Below are 14,513 nucleotides of genomic sequence, written 5' to 3'. Positions count from 1 at the left end.
GCAAGATGGGCAGCTTACCGTGATGCGTTGATGGAGGTTGGCGAGGATCCAGAGCTGCTACTTTTTCATGCAGAAGAGAAGGATTTCGTCAATACCTTGAAGCGTTTTCTGGAGGTGTTTGAACTTACAAAGCAGCGTGAAGAAGAACAGAGCGCCTTGGAAGCTATCACAGACTTAGTTCAGCCGCCTACATTTGATGAAGCAGAGGTGTTGGAGGTTCTGAGCTCTGCTGGAGCCAGTGACGAAGATGCCGAGATGCTGGAATTACTTTCGAGCGTTCACTTTGGGCCGTCACTGATGACCGCCATGAACCAAGACTCATACTGCGTGCAGGCGTTGCAGGACCCGGTTTTAATGGCCAGCATGCAGCAGGTACGGCTGGTGCAAGCGCTGGTTTTGTAATAGCCGTGCAATTCACGTTTGTGGCGATGTTGTGCTGCAGCTCATGGCCAACCCAAAGGACTTTGCGATATCGGCAACACTTCAAGGGCCTGTAGTGCGGGAGTTTTTCCTAAAGCTGATTGCGCTCTCCTGTAAGTCCGACAACGGTACAAGTTTTTTACTTGCTTGAGTACACTGATCTTTATTACCGGTATGTTAATGATGTAGTTGCGGTGCAAGAACAGAGTGACGAAGAGTGAGCTCTCAGAACTCGTAGGCATGAGAGTGTTTATCCATCTATAAATGATAAGCCACGGAGCCAATCTATCGTTTGAGTCCATTTTTATTCTTTTTGTTCGCTCTTCGCCATTCTGCACTCAAAAACGCTGCCGATATGCTTGCCGTCTAGTAACGGAAGTAGAGACCAGTGTCTTCGCGCTCATCGCCTTTTTGTGGCAGACCAGTCTCGCCCACGTCCCGCAGGATCTTGTAGCGCTCCGTGTCAGCCTCGTACTCCTCGAAGGTCTTAGCGCACTCGTCAGCGTACTGCTCCGCCAGTTGCGCGTACTCGGACGAGCACTGCTGCATGAATTGCGTCTCCTCGGCCGTGAGGTCGCGCAGGTAGCGAGCGGGAACACCCGACCAGAGTTGACCCGAGGGCACCTGCTTGCCTTTCGTTACGATGGATCCAGCCGTAATGATGGACTTGGCTCCAACCACAGCACCGTCCAGTACCTGTGCGCCCGTGCCGATGATGCAGTGGTCCTGGATGGTGCAAGCGTGCACAATGGCGGCGGGGCCAACAGTCACGTTGTTACCAATTTTGGTGGGGATGTCCTTGTGGATCTTAGCCACGTGCACCACGGCCTGGTCCTGAATGTTTGTGTTCTCGCCGATGGTAATGTGGTTCACGTCGCCACGCACAGTGGCATTGTACCAAATAGAGCTGCCCTTGCCCACCTTAACATCACCGATGACAGCCGCGTTGGGAGCCACAAACACACCCTCCTCGAACTTGGGTGAGCGACCCAGGTTCTTCACGGCGCGTGTGGAGGGATTCACTGCAAGTAAAGGCAAGAGTTAGTCATTTGTTGGACAGAATCCAAATCCAATCGAAAAAAGCTGAGGGACTCCTGCCGTCGTCTAGCTTACAGTGCTCCGTGTAGGCGAGCTTGCCCTCCAGCGAGACGCCGACGCGGTCGATCGTCTGACCCAGAGACCGGATGGCCTTGCCTGCCTGTTTCGACCACATGCCTTTTGAGTCTCTCTTAGTTCCGCTGGTGCTGGCCTCCCGTTCGTGCGGTCAAGGGAACAACACCTCTACAAATCATAAAATAGATCCGATTGGCTATAATAAGACTAAGCAAGCGCATAATATTGATGTTCTGCACACGAACTTTTTTATTTTTTTTTTTAAGAGAAAGATCAGCGATGAAAGCCGTTGCCGAAGGAGAAGTGCTGCGCGACTTTGACTACTCCGTGCGCGTCAATGTGGCCAATAGCTCGATCTGCGGAGACCGACAGAGCTCCGTTTTACTTAAGCTTCGTCTAGAAAAGTCTGATGGGTCGGAGCGACAGGTTAGCAGTAGTTTACTGCAACAGACCAGGGCAATTAATACTTGATGACTCAAATTGTTTTTTGCCACCGGTATGGTGCAGGTGATGCTGGAGTTGAATGGCAAGCAGCTCGCTCTCTTCCGCAAGGACTTTGGACGAATCCACCAAGAACTACAGAAACACTCGTAAATAAAATCAAAGCGCTCATGTATTTTCTCTACTTCCTCCACCATCCTTCGGCCGGCGAGGACGCAGTTGCACCAATCTACTCCGCCATCTTCACGCACGCGCTTCAGTCCTCCCATTCGTCTATAGCTTAGTCATCCATGAAGAAGAAGTTGCCCGAGCTCTTCTGCTCAACATCCTTTACAGAGTCGTACTTGTTGATACGCGGGCGATAGTTCGTAGGATCCCGTCGGAACGTAATCTCAAGCTGCTTCAGGAACGTGTTCATTCCCGTCAGCAGGCCCTGCGGCGCGTGTGCCGTACACTCGATACCCGGTTTACCGTCGTACACAACCACACGGTCGGCCAAATATGTCGCCATGATGAAATCGTGTTCCACGACGAACGCCGTCTTCTTAGCGTGCAAGATGAAGCGCTTGATAACCTTGGCGGCAATAATACGCTGCTCGGAATCCAAGTAGGCAGACGGCTCATCGATAAGGTAGATGTCAGCAGGCTTACCCAGGCACAGGATGATGGCCACACGCTGCAATTCACCACCAGATAGATGAGGAACGGCCTGATCGATAATGTTATCGAGCGCCAAGGGTTTAGTCACATCCGTCGCGAACTGCGGATGCACGATAGCCTCACGGATACGGCGATGCAGCAGCTCACGCACCGTACCCTGGAACTTAGGCGCAATCTTCTGCGGCTTGTAACTGATCGTAGAAGAATCGTAGCGCAGAGCACAGTTCGACATGGCCTCGTCGTCGCCAGCCTTCTCAGCAGCCTCCATCTCGTCAGACTTGAGCAGACCAGCAAGCATACGGATGAACGTCGTCTTACCGGTACCATTCTCACCAAGCATACAGATAATCTCCGAGTTAGTGAAGTCGCCAGCCTTGACGTGCAGCTTGAAAGCAGTGTCCTTCTTCTTCTTGTACATGGTCTTAGTCATCGCTGGGTAGTTGAACGAGTTGGCATCGCCCTCGCCTGTGCTAAACTCGTCAGCGTTCTGCGACACCTTGAACGTGAGCTCCTCGGTACGGAAACGCAGGTTCTCGGTGGGTACAAAGCCTGCAAGAAAGATGTTGATACCTTCACGAACGCTGAAGGGCATGGTGACCACACCGTAGGCCGATGGGGTACCGTACAGCACGCAGATAAAGTCGGACAGGTAGTCCAGCACACTCAGATCGTGCTCAACGCAGATGACGTACGAGCGGGCATTGTCGTCCACCATGGAGCGGATCACCAGAGCGGCCTTGAGACGCTGGCGCACATCCAAGTACGACGACGGCTCGTCAAACATGTAGATATCAGCCTTCTGCACGGCCACGACGGCGATTGCGAAGCGTTGTAGCTCACCACCCGACAGGTTCTCGATCTCACGGTCCTGCACGTGCGACAGATCCAGCTCGTTCAAAAAATGATCCAGCTTATCCTGCTTCTCGCAACGGGCCGACAGGATGCCATGCACCGTTCCCTTCACTGCCTTGGGGATCTTGTCCACGTACTGCGGCTTGGTGATGGCCTTGAGGTTGTCCTCAAGGATACGCGTGAAGTAGTTCTGCAGCTCTGAGCCGCGAAAGTGAGTCAGAATCTCCTGCCACTCGGGGGGCGCGTCAAACTTGCCAAGGTTAGGCTTGAGCTTGCCAGCGAGTATGCGCAGTGCCGTGGACTTGCCGATACCGTTAGTACCGACGAGACCAAGCACCTGGCCAGGACGGGGCATGGGCAGACGGTGGAGCTTGAAGGTGTTGGCACCGTAGCGGTGCGTGGTGTTACTCTCCAGGTCCTTGGGCAGATTGATGATGTTAATAGCCTCGAACGGGCACTTCTTGACGCAGATACCACAACCGATGCAGAGCTGCTCCGAGATGAAGGCCACCTTGCTTTTAGGCCCCACCTCAATACAGAGCTTTCCCATGCGCACTACGGGGCACGACTTCTTGCACTCCTGACGGCATTTTTTGGGCTTGCACTTGTCCGTGCTGACGATAGCGATACGAGTCAGCTTGGCCGACATCTTTGCCGAAGTTCCGTTCCGTGGGTCCTGTCGTGAACTGAAGGCTGGCTCCCCCTTGGCTGTTGACTGGTTCAGCCCGAGCCGTCGTAGCCTATCCCTGGTTATACCCGGTTAAGTGCGATTCAAAACGGCAGACTGTTACCGGTATTAAAGTTGGCGACGGGAAAGTGGAGCGGAAACACAAGCTACAGAACGTTAATGTAACTTAAAACCAGCAGTGGACAATGCCATCGACGCAAATAAGTTGTCGGCATTGGAAAATGAAGCTATATGCACTGGCAAAAATCATGACCCACTTGAGGCTTAACTCTACTGATCTAAGACCATCGAGGATGGTGCTTCCGCCGCCGCAGCATCCTTCTGCTTGGAGACCGACACATTGAGCAGTGCCTGGTCCTTCAGCGCTGCCGCGGCCGGCTCGATGAGCGTGATATTCTGTTCCAGCTCGCGCAGGTCGCGCGCCTTGGCCTTGGCCTTGCTGTCCTTCATTCGGTTTTTGTAAAAGGCCGCCTCGCGCTTTTCCTTGATCTGCGTAACGCGTTCGATAGCATGGATGGTAGCGCCCATGAGCTCGCGATCATACTTTACAGCGCGGTGGCGCTGTTTGTCGAAGTCAAACGTCGTGTCCAGGGCCATTTCCTTGCCAGCAGCCTTCCGGAAAGCCTTGGTCCATTTCACCTTGCGCGGGTTGCGCTTGCGGTTGAAGTTCTTGTGGCACTTGGAGCGACAAAAACGGAATATCTTGCTATCATTGCGCACAAAAGTGATGCCGTGGCCTGGGTAAACAGGGCTGGAGCAGAAGTAGCACGTGTGAATACGCATGGCTGCTGGTCGCTTGGGCTGGGGCTGCTCTAGTACTGCCAAAAGACGACTTGCTTCTCTGTCAGCAAAAATGCCTGATTGGATGGCTGGCGACGAAGAGTTTCGTGTCGTGGACCACACAGAAATGCATTACAGTTTGAGTGCAAATTTGTGGTCATCGCCTTCGGATTTTGGAGAACTTTATAAAAATTACTGAAGTACTACGTGGTACATGTACTTGTAATAAATATTAGTACATGAGATATATAATCTAATACTGTATCGTAGTAAATACTAAACTTCATGTACTAATATGTACTTCAGTAGGTAATATATCCGATATATTACCTTTAGAGGAAATTCGCAGGGCTCTATAAGCGTGCAGTGCAGTGCACCGTGCACGGTGCATGTAGATACCCACGAAGTTGCGGTGCTCTATCAACAATACCGGTAAGGAATAGCGGGGCACATAGGGCATCTGCTAAACTGTAATTGCTCCCCACCAACCGTCGACAATTGTGGGGTTTCGCCAGCCTTCCTGGTTGGCTTCAGCACAAGGTTTTCGCCCAGAAACCCACAACTCTCACTTTGTAAGAAAATCTAAAGACCTCTATTAGCCTTTAGCTTTTGTGTGAATGTACGCGTGCTCTCAAACGCGTTGCTGATCCCTGCCTTGAGATCGCTTCCTTCTTAGAAAAAAAATAGTCGCCTACAGGCAGCTTCCCGGTGCGCGGGTACTGCGGGTCAAAACATTTCTCGCTGCTGATTTGGCAGGTTAAACAAAACCGTCCATTATAGCTTGGACAGAATTACCGCACTCGGGAAGAGAGGAGGTCGCTCAGCGCCATCGGGCCCTTCGTCTCGGACTCACGGAGGTCATCTGCAGTTAGCACGTCTTGCTTGACATGCGTAGCCGCCTCCTGCTCCACGTTATCGCGGTGTTGCTTGATACGCTCAGACACAGCGGTGAGGTTAAGATCAGTCACATCGGACATAGTGCTGTCCGCCAAGTTAGGTCGATGAGTTGCGGCGACGATGCCACCTGATCGCGGTCCCGTGGAGTCCACCTCGTCTTCCATGATGTCATTAAACATAATCTGACCGGGTGGGGCACTGGTCTGATCGTACGGAGAAAGCTTGGGTGCGAAAACCTTTGGTGTGTTATCAAGACCCGTGTAGTTGCCCCGGCCAGTTCCTGGCGTTTCGATGGTAACGCTTTGCGGCGTAATGTCTCCAGCGTGAAAGCTGTCATCATCCACCATGACACCCTTGCGATCCAAGCTTTGGCTGCAAATTGGTCCAGCGAACTGGATAGGACTGCCGCTCTTCTTTTGGGCTGCGGTTGAGCTGCGGCGCCCACGATTAAGCGCACTGAGGTAGGTGCTGCCGCGCTTCTGGCGCATAGTTTCTTCATGCATGCTGAGCATGGCAAACTCCTCGGCGTCATCGTCGCTCACAACCGCCACGCCGCCTGCGGAATTCATTCCTGTGCTTGAAAAGCCGAACATACCACGGCCCTTCTTGGAGTTGTTGCGTTTGTTAGCAGTAGCCTCGGGGTTGCGGTCAATTTTGGATCGCAGCGTCACAAAGCCGATGACTGCCAGAGCTACGACCACAATGCCACTGATGACAAGCACGCAGATGACTTCAGTTGATACGCCTGAGCTGCCCGAATCCCCCGTTGACGCGGCGTACGGAGTGGCGGTGGTATCCGCTACTGTGGCTCTTTCCCGCGAAAGGACCTGAACGTTGAGAAAGACAGCGTAGTCGTATCGTTTGGCGGTTGGGGTGTTGCTGGGTAAAATCAAGTGCGCCAGTAAGGTGTAGTTTCCTGGTTGGTTAAACGACAGCTCCGACGAGTCGAACGTCGCTAGTCCGTCTGTAAAGTTAAGCGGAATATTAGTCGTGTTCTCGGTCAGCTGTGATCCCGTCGTCACAGGGTTGCAGTCCACGCCGTATAAACAAGTCCGTAGACGCGAAGCGGTGATCTCAAAGTAGTTCTGCGAGATGCGGTCGAGTCCAGCCGCCAAATCGGTCACACCAAAGGTATTTGTCTCTATGGGGCCACTCGACGTAAGGCGCTCCGTGGCGTTCCATGATATGTCTACCGAATCGTATACGTACACGTCGTCCGTGGGGAATGCGATAGATAGCTTTAGCGGGCAGCCGTCGCCCTGCGCACTGACCATTTTTACCGATGACCCATCCACCGTGTTGGAATATATGGACGTATCGACTTCCCAGCAGTATGTAGTCGCTCCATCCAAGACGAAATCGCTCGAAGACGACGCCTCCGACGTCGCCGCAGCCACATTGGCCAGCATCATGACTGTCACGACGAAAGGTAGCCAGGTCTTGTTCATAGTTTTCTTTCTGATCAAGCATCGACACCTGCAAAAATTCATCGTAGTTTACTGTTGTTGTTGCTGCCTGTCACCTATGAGGTCGGAACACCGCTTTTGCGTATGAGCCGATAGTGTTTAATACACTTCCTCCGCTTCGGAGACCGATTTTTCTCTGCGGAGGGTGTCGCCTATCTGTGCTTTGTGATCGCTCAATCGGCAGGCTGCGGGGGGTGCTTTGACCGCTCCGGCTTTAGGGGTACGGCTGCATTTTGCAGTTTTTGATTGGCAAAAACTTTGAAAGATTTTTTTTTATTACAAACTAAACTCAGTGATTGGCTGGAAACTTCATAAGAACTGAGTGCGTTGACAGTTACACATGGAATATCGGCCATCTGGTGGAAGGAGGACAACGCTGGGCAAAGCTTCTCTGGTCAGGCCCCACGGGTCAGGCGATTCGCCAAGCTTGCTTCTACAGTTGGGCATGCGTGATAATTTAATACTTCACTGTACCACTGGAAACGCGTAATTCTCACATTGTATTTGCAGAGTTACCGATACGTGCAGCTGAATAGGATTACAACAGTACATGTATTAATTGGTGTTTTGGTGAGGTCGATTTCCAAATAGGAGTCCACTGTAATTTATCAATTGAGTTCATCTCGAAAGCCGACCCTTCGAACTTTTTTCCAGGCTCGAAGCTCCAGAGCTTACGTGAAGAGGGCCAATGGACTCCAATCTTAGTAGCCAGACCACGCAAATCACAGACGTCAGTGGCTTCAGGCCGAAAGTTTCGAAACCATTGTCGTGATCGTTTCAAAGTGGAGGAATTAAGTAATATAAGTAGATCCGGGCCACTTTTGCAAAACGTAAGTACATGTAGTTCCTTACTATCTACTTATTTGTAAAGCTTAATACGGAATAATACGCATAATATTGAGCACGGTATATGGAAATTACTGTAGGATAAGCAATTATTTTCCAGACAGAGAAAATCTTTATCCTAGCCCTTACAAATTTTTGATCGATACGCCCAATCAATTCTTTGCATTTTGTGTTTTGACCAATCACAGTCCATCCCTAAACATTTCTAAGATGTTCCCATTATATTGGGAAAACGTGCACATTACCGAATAATGATACGTACAAATGTCAAGTCTAAAGCTGGATTATTAAAATAACTGCGACTCTCCCGAGTTCTCTCCACGCGACTTTGCCTTTTAAAAAGACGCAGCGCAGTGCAAGAGGACTCGACGTCCCGCAAGGGACGGCAGTGCAAAAAGCAGCAGCAATGAAATGCTTCGGGGAATTCCTAGCTCTCGGTAACATAAGGGAAGAATTCATCGCCACGATTGCGAAGTCGTTGTCTAGCTCTGATGCTTTACCTAGCCAAAATTTCTACTCTTTGCTAACCGCTTTCTCTATTTTTCTGCAAACGAAACAAAGTTATCGAGGCAGCCAGCTCGCCAAGGCTACCGCAGTTGGCTATATGTCACAGGTAGTCAATCTGCTGAGAGAGCGGTATCCGCAGCTTATGTCAGACAGCAAGCGAATTGGGAAAATTAGGGATAAAATGGCTGCTGCTATTGAGGAGCGGAGCTTACTAACCGGTGCACAAACAGGAGAGGCACCTGGGTGCACGCTGGGCGACCTACGTCTGCTAGTCCAGGAAACTAGTATTAAGGGGGCTGGAAATGGCTACAAGCGTCTACATGATGCTGCTGTATTAACTCTAATGTGGCACACCTTTGGTCGCGCTATTGATACTTGTTTCGCCAGAAAAACTCAGGTCTCCATGTCAGCATCGGGCGAACTGTTTTTGCGTGTGGCAAGAATCATAACGTCTGTAGTACAAGGGATTGTCATTTACAAAGCGGCCGTACACTGGGAGCAGTGCATGCTACATGCACTGGGTATGCTCTTTGTGGGTGCTTCTGAGCCATCATGTTACGTATTTCCACTAGTACCGCACGTGGCTGCGGCTGATTTACCTGAAGAGAAGACGTGCAGTCAAGACGAAGCGATTCTGTATTGGGAAAGCCTCGAAGAAAACCAGGACTCGAAGGAGCCTCCAGCAAAGCGTGTTAGAGGAAGACCAAGTGTAGCCAAGTACATCAACGACATCATAGCCTCGGTCACCGACCGACTCTCAAAATCCTGTGCCCCACTGCCTTCCGAACTTACACCTGGGCTCACTAGTCACTTGAGGCGGGGTGCAGCTGCCAATGCGAACGCGTCACCGAAGCTCGCAATTCAGTGGATCTCGACGCGAGGGGCGTGGCTGCTGGGCTCTCTAACAAAGGCGTTCGCTTACGTGGGCACCACCACGAAGGAGGACCAAAGCGTTGGCAAGGTGCTTGCGGGGTACCAGGATCCGCATCTGCCTTGCATAACGCCGTCGATTGTGTCCTTGAAGGCGCAGCTACCCGACCTCGAATACGCCCAGCTTCTAGCACTGCGGGGGCTGCTTTTCAAAAATATGTCGGGTTTCACGGATGTAAATCTGAACGTTGACGGTGCGGTACTGGATGCTGCAATGGCGGCGCTCTTCATTCATCTCGAGGAAGTCGCAACAGCAGTTGCAAATGAGCAGGGCACGTCTGGGTTCACGTCGCACTACGTGTACCGATTTCGCGAAGCTCTTGAAGCCACCAACACCACCCTGGGAGCTCACTTGACACTAGATTCTTGTATCAAATGAAGACGACAGCTACGAGTGTTGTGGGAGGCGGAGAATCATGTTCAACTCGGAAATCGAAGTGGCGGTGACACAGCAGCGCTTAGTGCTGCCATCACGCAAATGCTGGCTTCGATTGGAGCAATGCAGCAAACATTGCACAAGCTTGTTGCCATGCACGAGGCACAGCCATGTAGCTCCTCCTAACCGCCGACTTGCAGCTGTAGTACATCCGGTTCTAGTGCTCCACTTCCTCCACGCCAGGATGACGTCGTTGTCGAGGCTCACACGTTGGCTGGATGCTTCTTCAATTGGCTCACACATGAGCTGTGACACACGGCTACGCAGAAAAAGCAGCAGTTTGTGCGCGCTGATCTGAAGGCCTGCATTATCATCATGATGGGTCACCGGTGGACGTGATATGAACATACCTGCTGCGCCGGTTGAACGAAATGGAGTCTCATATCGCATGTGGAAACAGACGCTCTGGACGCTAGCGGAAGACTTGGACAAGAAGGCCAATTGCAAGCTGAGAAGTATTGACGGAAAGATCACCTCCAAGACAGCAGGCTCTTTGAGGAAGCGTTAGAGGAAGCTGCGACTTGAGCATCAACCGGAGTACAAAGCGCTGTGCTCTGCGTACATCCTTCGCAAAGCCGCCAACGGTATCGTCGACCAGTGCACACCTGACACACACATTTGGAAGCAGAAAGACTTGGCGTTGTAGGCTCAGTTCAGCTCTTGCCTTCATTTAAACGCTTAAATTGTACGCCTATACATATATATTTCACAGTAAACACACAATCAACAGTCTTGCGGTGAGTACACACTGTTAGCAACCCGTCAGCTACACGAACAAAGCATTTTACGCACCCCGAAGACGTTGCTAGAACATATAATGTAGCCGTTGGGGCGCGAAATGGGCAGCGTTTCACCAGCCCTGCCGGGTTTGATCCAGCTTTAACAGCACGCGAGCGCTGAGCTGCGGCTTCGCCCTGAACGTCGGCGCTTCATCCTTAACGTCGGCGCGTTGGTGCGAGTGCCTGGCTCTGCGTGCTTGGCTGCTCGTAGGCGCGCGTGCGCGTGCGTGGCTGATCGTCGGTGCGCGTGCTTTTCGGGCTGTGGGGGGAGTGGCGTGCCTCCTTTTTAGAAAACCTTAAGGTTTGGAACCGATAATTCTGCTCATACTTTACTCAAGTGGTTTGGCGGCTGTTGACTAATTGGCTCCCAGTTTTGGGAACACGCTTTGGAACTCGTGCATTACTGCGTTGTATTCGTTGGCGTTGTATTTTTTAGGTAAGCGCAGACAGCTCAAGACCTGAGTCAGGTGGCCAAGACACCTAGTTTATTGATGATGCGACAGCGAGATGAAGCTTCCTCGCCACCATTGCCGGAAGCATGAAGCGCTTATACGCCAACCCAGCTGACGTAAGTGCTTTTTGGCACGTGATGGAATACCACCACCTTCATTCTTTATCCAGTGGATGCACGCTGTTTTAACATGTAAACTGATCTCGAATCTATGACAGCAAATTGAGAATGATCGTATGTAAATGGTAGGAAATTATTAGCTGAACTGATTCTAAGAAATTCAAGAATGCTATTAGGAGGGCGTTATATTTCGATAGGGGAGCCTAGTCGCTAATAAGATCTGCAACCAGCTTCGTGTTTTCAAAACCCATTTCTATTATTGTGAAACCAATCAAGATTTCCAAATCATATGCTAATAGAACGATTTAAGGTGTTGATAAACGCGATTTCTATATATAAACGGATTTTCAGATATTTTTAGGATCCACACGTCTGAATTAGAGTCCGTTTTATAATAGATTGAGACGTTCAAATAAATATAGATTTCTCGAAATGCCCATGCACGGCTGGGCATTCCAAGTTGAGTAACGTATATAAACGAAGACAAGGGCTTGTGTTGCAGTTAAGGTTGGCGAGTTCGGCCACACTAGTAGAACAAGTGTGCCCGTTCAAAATGCCAACTTCGACTTTGATGAAGAACAAGATGGCTTTGAGCAAGTGTACGCTTTAGCAAACGAGAGAGGGTAAAGTTAGCTTTGGCAAACTACTCTACGAAGACGACTCAGTCCGACAAGGAGCTATACTTGAAGCCAAGTCAACATGCAACTGAGCGCAGTTCGTGGCGCTAACTAGTGAAAATTGGTATAAAATGCTGGCCAAGGCTAGAGCCAACTACCACAAGCAGAAGACCTCTGATGGTCCGTTTGTTGTGCACGTGTTGATGTACGCAGCTGAGGAACCACGACAAGGCATTCGTCGTGCCACTCCAGCTCGCATTGCCGTGGCCACTGAGGCCATCGATAGCTATATGGCTGAAAGACCAGAGGTTCGTGTTGGTGATATTGCCCGTACCCATTGGGCAATTAGTCAAACCCGTCAGCACAATGATGCCAGTGCTAGTATAACGGAGAGCGCTACGTTCCGACAGATGCAGCATTTGGACACAATGAGTACCTCACGTCAAGAAGATCGGGGTGCAGATAGCGTTTTCGGTACGCTAATAGTGCAGCTAAACGGCTCGAGGGACATGCAGCTAACAGTTAATGTCAGCGAGCTTCGAACGCTGCTCGAGCTACCAAACTACAGCCTTATCACAGAAGGTCTGTTTTCGCACTTTCAGCCACCCCCATAACCTGCTGTGGACATGGAAGACGTAGACCATATGAGCGATTAGAGAAATGGAGGACCGATGTCTAATCAATGCCATTTTTATTTTATTTCTCGCTTCGCTCGTGAAACTCAGAAACAGTAGAATCGCCCCTACGGAGTGAATAGCATCTTCAAACTCCGGATACATGTGTATACAAGCGTTGTCCAGAACAACAACGGACCGCGGCAGGGGCCAGGGGTTCAGCTTCGGTAGGACGGCATCGACAAAAGCTCGATGGAATTCTACGCGGCTAAATGTATTCCGAGCTGTAGGCCAGCCCACGAACCCGCTAACATCACACGCCGCAAGGATAGATGCTCTTTCTCCACGGGAAAATGGTGTACGAACAATTGCCCTCTCTCCTCGTTTTGCCCAGGCATACCGTCGCATACTATCAAGCCCGTTTTTAGACGTTTCGTCAACAAACAAAAGCTGTTCTGGATATCTGTAGCAGCAATTCATCTTTGCCTTGGATGCTTGAATCTCCCAGGGAACTGCATCTAGCGCTCTCCGCTCGATTACTTTCCTGCTTAGTCCGAGATTGAACTTTAGAAGCCGAAGTATACTTCATGCAGACAGACTGGCACAATCAGAGCCATAACGTGCACGTAGTTCCACCTGAAGCTCTTCAACATAAAAACAAGGATGGCCCTTCACGTACCGCCCTACAAATGCTAATAATTGCGAGCTGTACGTCTTCTTCTTCCCACTCTTATCTAAAGAAACGTGGCCGCTTGACTTGAAGCACTTGTACCAACGGCGAACGGTTCGTCCAGACACTCCAAAGATGCGCCCAACTTGCTGCTGTATGCGTAGTGCAGCGTAATTGCTCTCCAACGATATTCGGCAGAGTACATTGCCCCAATGCAATTTTTAAAGTGATGAATGCCTACCCACGAGTCGTCTCTGCCGCTACACTTTACCTTAAATTACCCGCATTTAATGTCTTATTAAGCACATCATCTCCATCATTTAAATATTTCACCTAACCCGTTGGCTTGCTATTACAGCGCTATTTTCTGGGGACAAATCGATTGGCGGTCACAATAGAAGTCATATTTCTAAAACGGAGACGATTTATTTGTAAAAAAGGATAGTTATTTGAAAGCTTGCATTTTCAAATTTATTGTGTACAATTGAGCCATGTGATAGTGTGCAGAAAAAGCCCGAAATTTGGTAAATACACAACCACCGAAAAAAACTCATACTCAGTTTCGTAGCGCTGTTGGCTTGCTTTTAGTAAGCCCCAATTTAAAACAAATTGCATTGAATCACACAACTGGATGAGCCACGCCGTTCTTACCAATCAAATTGTAGTGTCCTTAAATTTCTATAGCTTGATTTGTCAGATTAATGCGATACGAAACTAATTGCAGACCTTACGTTACCGGTATAAGTGCTAGCATGGTGCCTTTCTGACCTTTTAGCATATCGGGAGCACTTTTTATTCATAAGGGTTAGGGATGTAAGGTCCTTTTAGCTTTCAAAACACTGATTTATGTGTCAATTCTTCTTCGTAGAGATAATTTGTCCAATCACGTAGCACCAAAATAATCTGCCCTTAAAGGTCATACGGAGGTAGTGTGCAGCAAATACCCGCTGCACACTACCATGGCTGACAGTCAACATTCCATTCGAGACTTTCCTGTTCCCAGAGGAGATGCAGACGACCTACTCCACATACCTGCGTTGAAGAGCAATCGTGCTGACGTAGGTTTACTCTATTAAAATAGCTACTGTAGCCACTGTTCTAGGCATCTGCACGAGCTTTAGGGCGCGGGTTTAGACGTTTTTCGCACGACAGGGAATGTGCTGAAGGTCAAGCCACGTATTAGAACTTCGCGCTAAACTTTGCACGTATGTACATTTGTCCGTCAG

General features: G+C 50.1%; 5 protein-coding genes across 5 annotated transcripts; 1 reads left to right on the top strand and 4 right to left on the bottom strand.

Annotated features, from left to right (window-relative positions):
* Positions 1 to 30: 30 nt before the first annotated feature.
* PITG_19283 (uncharacterized protein) lies at positions 31 to 725 on the top strand (the record flags this gene model as incomplete). Its single annotated transcript, XM_002997166.1, has 3 exons — positions 31 to 372; positions 443 to 533; positions 610 to 725. 3 exons carry the CDS (start codon positions 31 to 33, stop codon positions 639 to 641), a joined length of 465 nt encoding a protein of 154 aa, XP_002997212.1.
* A 42-nt stretch (positions 726 to 767) lies between these two features.
* PITG_19282 (uncharacterized protein) lies at positions 768 to 1,693 on the bottom strand (the record flags this gene model as incomplete). Its single annotated transcript, XM_002997165.1, has 2 exons — positions 768 to 1,442; positions 1,534 to 1,693. The coding sequence occupies 2 exons, from the start codon at positions 1,631 to 1,633 to the stop codon at positions 787 to 789; spliced, it is 756 nt and encodes a 251-aa protein (XP_002997211.1).
* Positions 1,694 to 2,128: 435 nt separating this feature from the next.
* Positions 2,129 to 4,162, bottom strand: PITG_19281 (ATP-binding cassette sub-family E member 1; the record flags this gene model as incomplete). Its single annotated transcript, XM_002997164.1, has 1 exon — positions 2,129 to 4,162. One exon carries the CDS (start codon positions 4,133 to 4,135, stop codon positions 2,255 to 2,257), a length of 1,881 nt encoding a protein of 626 aa, XP_002997210.1.
* Positions 4,163 to 4,348: 186 nt separating this feature from the next.
* PITG_19280 (ribosome biogenesis protein RLP24) lies at positions 4,349 to 5,018 on the bottom strand (the record flags this gene model as incomplete). The annotated part of the gene is made up of 1 exon (XM_002997163.1): positions 4,349 to 5,018. One exon carries the CDS (start codon positions 4,955 to 4,957, stop codon positions 4,445 to 4,447), a length of 513 nt encoding a protein of 170 aa, XP_002997209.1.
* A 727-nt stretch (positions 5,019 to 5,745) lies between these two features.
* On the bottom strand, positions 5,746 to 7,263 carry PITG_19279 (uncharacterized protein; the record flags this gene model as incomplete). Its single annotated transcript, XM_002997162.1, has 1 exon — positions 5,746 to 7,263. One exon carries the CDS (start codon positions 7,261 to 7,263, stop codon positions 5,746 to 5,748), a length of 1,518 nt encoding a protein of 505 aa, XP_002997208.1.
* Between the last annotated feature and the right edge of the window lie 7,250 nt (positions 7,264 to 14,513).

This window comes from Phytophthora infestans, genomic scaffold, assembly GCF_000142945.1.
Source record: "Phytophthora infestans T30-4 supercont1.84 genomic scaffold, whole genome shotgun sequence".
Lineage (NCBI taxonomy): Eukaryota > Oomycota > Peronosporomycetes > Peronosporales > Peronosporaceae > Phytophthora > Phytophthora infestans.
The sequence above is the reverse complement of the archived record's forward strand: the minus strand, read 5'-3'. Positions and strand labels throughout refer to the sequence as shown.